The following is a 6,000-nucleotide window of genomic DNA, read 5'->3' as shown; positions in this document are numbered from 1 at the left end:
GGGAAATACAAATTAAATATGGTGCAACGTCCGCTAAGCGATGTACAAGCAGGAGGTAACCTTGCAAGACCAGGGCCCCTTGCCATGGGGAAGCCAGCCCAGGCACGATGCTGTGAGCAGCGTCAACCTGGCCAAGGCACCAAATACTGGCATGGCCTTTCACTAACACTGTTCCCCACCTGACGGGCAGGTGAAGATCCCCACCCCAGTGGGCAGCATGAACATGGCAAGGAAGGGGTTGACTGGCATTGCCTCTACCGAGGACCCCAGGACCCCGAGCAGCCCCTTGTGCTCGTGCACAACACTTGTCCCCCCACCCCACGGCACTGCTCAGCAAGACCAGAAACCCTATGCCAAGGGGAGCACCACCCCTCCCTCCCTGGCTCCCTCTAGGAGCTCCCCCGATCTACCTGCCGGGAGCACTGCCCCCAACTCCAAAGAACATCCCTAGTCCAGTCAGGGACCCTGCCCTCACCCCCTCCCCTCCAACCCCCTCCACTGAGCATCCCAGGGCTTCCCAGGCACTGGCTCCCTGCTCAGCATGGAGGGCACGCGGCCACCCCCGCAAAGGACCCATCTCCACACAGGGTGGCACTACCCATCCCGGACCACCTATGTAACAGTGAACATCCACGCACCTTCCTCACGACCCCACGCACCCCTTTGCTCCGCACACACACACGTACCCCACCCCCTCACCTGTCCGTGGCCAGGCACAGCCCCAGCCCAGCCACTTGGCCCAGTACAACCCACCAGGCACCACTGTAAGACGTTAGGACAGGGCTGCTCCAGCGTGGGGGAACCTATCTTGCATCCCCCCATCAAGCTGCAATGCAACCCATCAGCCCGGCCTTGCAGAGACCTTGCCAACGCACGGTGCTCCCAGCCCTGTGGCTGATGACGCCAGGAATGCTGAAGGCTGCAGACTGCATGGCCACCCCTGGGGAGGGGACGGCCAGCATCCTGCACCCTCCAGCGTGAAACTGAGCTGGGCAGCGGGGCAGCGCTGCCCTGGCAGGGACTGCTTGGGTTCCTGCTATGTATGAGTCCATGGCCTACGGGTGCTGGAGATGGCGTGGGGTGGAGGGGGCTCAGGCGGTCCCCGGTGTGGCTGCATGCACGGCGATGCCTGGCAATACGAGGTGCAGCTCGCAGAAGACCCCGGGGGCCAAGTCGGCCTTTGGCAGCTGCACGAGGAGGAGCAAGAAGGAACCACCTACGGTTACTGTATTCTGTAATGGCAAGAAAGGTAAGAAACTAGCAAGAAGCTGTGTCTGTTCCTCTGGCAGGGTGGGCTTCCCCAGAGGAGCCTCAGCAGCCCACGGTACTGTGCTTGGCCTCCCAGCCACGTCAATAGTCCTCATCCTCCGGGTGGGTGACGTACATGACGGGCACCAGTCCCTTCTCAGAGCCGAGGCTGCACTGCAGCCAGTCACCATCCACCTTGGAGATGACCTGCAGGATGTCCCCCTTGTTGAAGCTCAGCTGTCCTGCCTCGGTGGCAATGTGATGGCAAAGAGCTTTCACCTCACTGCAGGCAGAAGGAGGGGAGGAAGGGTTAGCTCACCACAGGGCGGGCACTCTGCTGAAGCCCAGGGACCACCGCAGGCACAAAGGAGCGAGGAAAACACCCCCTGCCTCCCTCCCCAGCCAGGCTCCCACTGCCCCCCCAGCTCCCCCTCACCTGCAGACTGCAGAGTTGGGGTGGATGGATGCACAAGCTGCATGACTGCCCCGAACCATCCCCTGGTCCGTGAGTACAAAGGGGACCAGGCGAACTGCAACAGGCAGCTCTGCGCTGACCCCAACCCACCACGTCCCAGCACCTGCAGGACGGCCCCATGGTGCCACTCACCAGGGAGGGTGGGGAGACAGCCCCCGGGCCGGCCGCACCACGGGGGGCACTTCAGGTGGCTCTGGCCGGGGGGGCTCCGGCTCAGGGGCTGCTTCTCGCCACATGCTTGCCCCGACCGTCTGGGCCACCAGCTGGAACACGGACTTGTCCAAGCTCAGCCAGCCGGAGGGCAACCTGCAGGAAGGAGACAGAAGCAGGTAGTGGCAGGGAAGCGTACCTGGGGGCAAGGAGCAGCCGCTCGCTTGGCAAAGTCATGCCTTAGAGGTCTGGCTCCATGCACAAAGTGCACTGTGGTCCCCAGACTGTCTTCTGGCGGGGAGGGCTCAGCATCCTCCAGACACACCATGGCCTAGACTGGGAAGGACATTTCCAGTGACCATAGAAGCAGTAAGGGTATAAATGGAGAGGCAGTGCAGGGAGGTCTCAGCCACATGGGGCAACTTCACGCCTCCTCCTCACCTGTTGTGTGCAACAGGGATGGCTCCATGTTCTGTTCTCAATATGTTTCTGGGAGGGATGAGGTGATGATGGTGGCCATGCAGCAGGGGCCCTTCCCCCGGAGAGGGGGCTTAGGAGCTGAGGCAGTGGTAGAGCTCAGGCAGAAGAGGAAAGCCCGTGAGGTGGACTGAGCAAGGGTAGGAGCGGAGGGGAACGGTGGTGTGGGAGGAATTAAGGCAGGCCGGCAGGCTGGCAGGGCTGGGCAGGGGTGACAGACCTCTCCGTTCACACACTGCCTCTGAGGTACCACCGTGGTGTAGCCCAGCGGTCGGCTATTGGCCTGACTTCCACCTGCACTGCTGCAACCCCAGGTTAACCAGCCCTCCCCAGCCCCAAACCATCCCTTCCCTTACCTGTTAGGCTGCCTAGGCTCTTTTTGCACCTTTCTGGACCCAAACAAATGTCCCCACTTGATGGGCTGACTGCCTTCTGATGCATTGGTGCTGGTCTCCTCTTGGGGGGCTACTGGTGCTGCTCCCACTCTTTGCTGAGTCCCAGTCTCCTTCTCCTTGCTGCGCTTCAGCTCTGTAAGCACTGAGTCTGGGGGGCTGCCCATCCAGAAGGGCCAGCTCCGTTCCTTCACCTCTTCGCTGACCGGTACCTGCTGGGTCTTTTCCAAGGGCTCTTCCACGGCTTCAGGACTTGGCTTGCTGGCAGCCTTGGGCCTCTCCTCCAAGGTGCCCTGAGCAATGGGGCAAGCCTCTGCACCCTCCACCACCCCTTCGCGGGGCGGTGGTGCCTTGCAGGTCTTCGCTGACCTGGGCATAGTATTCAAAGCCTTCTTCTTCTTCTCATAGCGGATGAACTTTGAGCCTTCAGCCGAGCCCTCAATGTAAATCTGAGAGCTCTGCATGAGCTGGTACCACCAGCCCGCCTGCTTGTCCTTCTTCCCCTCCCATGCACTCTCTCGCATCTTCCTCCGCTCTTCCTCCCTGTCACCCTCTCCGCAGGAGGCCCCCACTCCCTTGACCCTCTCACTCGCAGCTTGCTGGGGGCTGTGGCCTGGTGAGATGTCACCATCTCTGGCACCCACTTTGCATGCTTCAGGGGCGGTGCTGCAGCCATCGGGATCCTCACTGCTGCCCCGCGTCCGCATCAGCTGCAGGGTGGAGTGTGCGGAAAGCAGCAGGTCCTGCTTCACACGCAGCAGCTCCTTCTGCTGCTGATGCTCTTTGCCCATCTGCATCAAGTGGTGCTCGAAAAGGAGGTCTAGGTTGAAGGGCAGCAGGGAGAGAGGCTGGAGCAGGAGCAGGAGCTCCTCGAAAAGAGGCTGGCACACGCTGTGAGACAGGCACAAGAAGCCCACCGGCTGGTAGTGTGCCAGGATGATATCTGTAGGGCAAGAGACATTAGAGAAGAGGTGCTTGTCACCTTTGCCAAGCCACCAAGAAGCTGCTGAAGCTTGGGGAAAGGAGTTGGAGACTAGTTTTTGGTCACAGCTGTGGCTGCAGTGTGAGGCTCAGCACTGGGTCAAGGGAGCACCAGGTGCTCTGTGAGCTCTGGGCAAACTGGCCCAGGTCCTGCTTCCAGTCGCACCTGCAGCCAGGACCTGCCTGTCAGACTGTCCACCAGGATGACCCCTGCCACAAAATACCATGGGAGCAGGGTGTGAATAAAGAGCATCAAAGGGTTGGCACATATTAAAATTCTCCTCCCCACCTCCTGAAGATGAATGAGGAGGTGCAGATCTGGCCAGTACCAGTCCCCTGCAGAGAGAGGTGTCAGGGACAGCTGAACACAGTCTTTCCAGGGACCTGCCTGGGCTGAACTGTGGATCCTAACAGAAAATGGACTAGCATTTCTACCTGCAGCATGCATCCTTCACTTAATTTGGCCACATCTGCAGTGCTGCTCCCCCCCAGCTTTGTTGTCAGGTCTCACTCCCAGGGAGACATCTGGGAACAGGATTTGTGGCCACTGAGATAACAAACTTACTCCACAGACAGGACTTGCACCTTATCTCCAACCCCTTTCCCTAGCCTTCATCATCCTGACAGCCCTAGCTTTGCTCACACTTGCAGCTCTTAACGACGGCTTGAAACAGATGGTCTTCTGCTCCAGAAAAACAGTGTGGCTTTCTCTTGCCACACTGCTCAGTACAAAGGCAAGTCTACTCTCCTGTCAGCTCCAGAGGGAAGTGCTGACCCCACATGCAGACCTGGGAAATGTCTGCTGTCAGCCCCCAGCCCTGCCAGAAGACACTGGGCTGGACTTCTTGCATGAGGCCCTGGGCTGAGCACAGGCTGAGCCAGCAGCACTCTCAGGGGATCCAGCAGGCCGAGGGTGTCTGTCTCACTGTGCCCTTAGCACTTAGTCATGCTGCTTCTAGGCATCACGCAGCTTGTTGTGCTGCTGGGTTATCTGCACGCTCTAGAAACATTTCTGGTTGAAAAAAACAGATACATCCAGTAAAATCTGCTTTTTGTTTGTCAGGAGGTTTTCCTTTCCATTTCTTTCCATTTCCCATGCCTGAAGGGTTTCAGCTAAGTGTGCATACCTCCAGCAGTACAAAGCTCTCAGGCACATGGCAGGGAACAGAGAAATTTGGGGAGGGTTAGATCTGGTGTCCTGCAGGTAGACTGAGGGATCTGCATTGGAGGTGATAGCCTTGGGTACTAGCTGCAGCTGGGAAGGACATGGCTGGCCAGGCTCAGGTGGAGGGAGCTGTATGGAGCTTGGACTGTGTATAGTCTAGTCCTTCAGCTCAGAGCAGAGGGGAGCAGCCTAGGCTGAGAGACCTAGGCTCTACGTTGTGCAGGATTTGGCCCCCGCTACAGCCCACAGCCCTCAGGCTCTTACCTTCATGGTTGTAGAGGTGGTTGAACCAGAACTCCAAGGACCGGATACTGCAGGAAGGGAAAACAAGCAGGGAAAGAAAGAAAGAGTGAAAATTGATTCACCCCTTTCATCCTCACTGTTCTACAAAAAGAAGTGTGGCTGGAAAAGGGCATTTACACAGCATGAACCTGTGAACCTCAGGACCTAGTGAAAGGACAGTGGCTCACTCCCATCAGCATGCACTGACCACAGCCACCCAACCTGTCATGGAGCCATCCATTTTGCTTTACATGAGGCATTGTGCAACCGTAACCCCTAACAACCATGTTTCCAGCAAGTTTCCTCACCATTTAGTTCCTATGTCCTTGGCAGAGCTTAGCTTTGCTGAGAAGGACTCATGTGCAAGAGGCAAATCATCTACAAACGTAAGATCATTGCTGCAGGCTTGGCCCAAAATATGCTGGTATCCTGTGCCAGCAGGGGACAGCTGGGCCACCCTGCGTGGGGAGCACAGGGCAGAGCTTGCTCCTGCTTGTGGGGGTCCTCCAACATTTGGAAATCTTGGGGACTCTGTTGCCACTGCCAGAGCTCTTGCTGACCACTGGAGAGGAGCAGGGAAATACCATCCCAGCAGCACTCATCCCTTCACCAGCAAAATGACATCACTGTCGCCTTCTGTTTAACACTGAGTGTAGTGTGCACACTCCTTATCCAACTTGGAAGGGCCAGCCTTGAGTTCTGGACCAGGGCAATTTCTCCTTCAAAGTCTCATGCCCTAGGATTCAATGCAGCTCCAGGAAGCAGTGATTTAAGCAGGGATTTCCAGGAGTAATTTATGCATACGTTATGTCTAACCTTGTATGAACCCT

At 57.8% G+C, this 6,000-nt stretch overlaps 1 protein-coding gene across 1 annotated transcript in view; it reads right to left on the bottom strand.

Annotated features, from left to right (window-relative positions):
• Positions 1 to 1,008: 1,008 nt before the first annotated feature.
• The window catches only part of RUSC2 (RUN and SH3 domain containing 2), a 53,598-nt gene continuing 48,606 nt past the window's right edge, over positions 1,009 to 6,000 (bottom strand). Inside the window, 4 exon segments of the mRNA XM_050913440.1 lie at positions 1,009 to 1,531; positions 1,856 to 2,029; positions 2,707 to 3,685; positions 5,153 to 5,199. Coding sequence (XP_050769397.1) covers positions 1,351 to 1,531; positions 1,856 to 2,029; positions 2,707 to 3,685; positions 5,153 to 5,199 — 1,381 coding nt within the window. The 3' untranslated portion in view covers positions 1,009 to 1,350.

The sequence above is a fragment of the Gymnogyps californianus genome, chromosome Z (assembly GCF_018139145.2).
Source record: "Gymnogyps californianus isolate 813 chromosome Z, ASM1813914v2, whole genome shotgun sequence".
Lineage (NCBI taxonomy): Eukaryota > Metazoa > Chordata > Aves > Accipitriformes > Cathartidae > Gymnogyps > Gymnogyps californianus.
The sequence above is the reverse complement of the archived record's forward strand: the minus strand, read 5'-3'. Positions and strand labels throughout refer to the sequence as shown.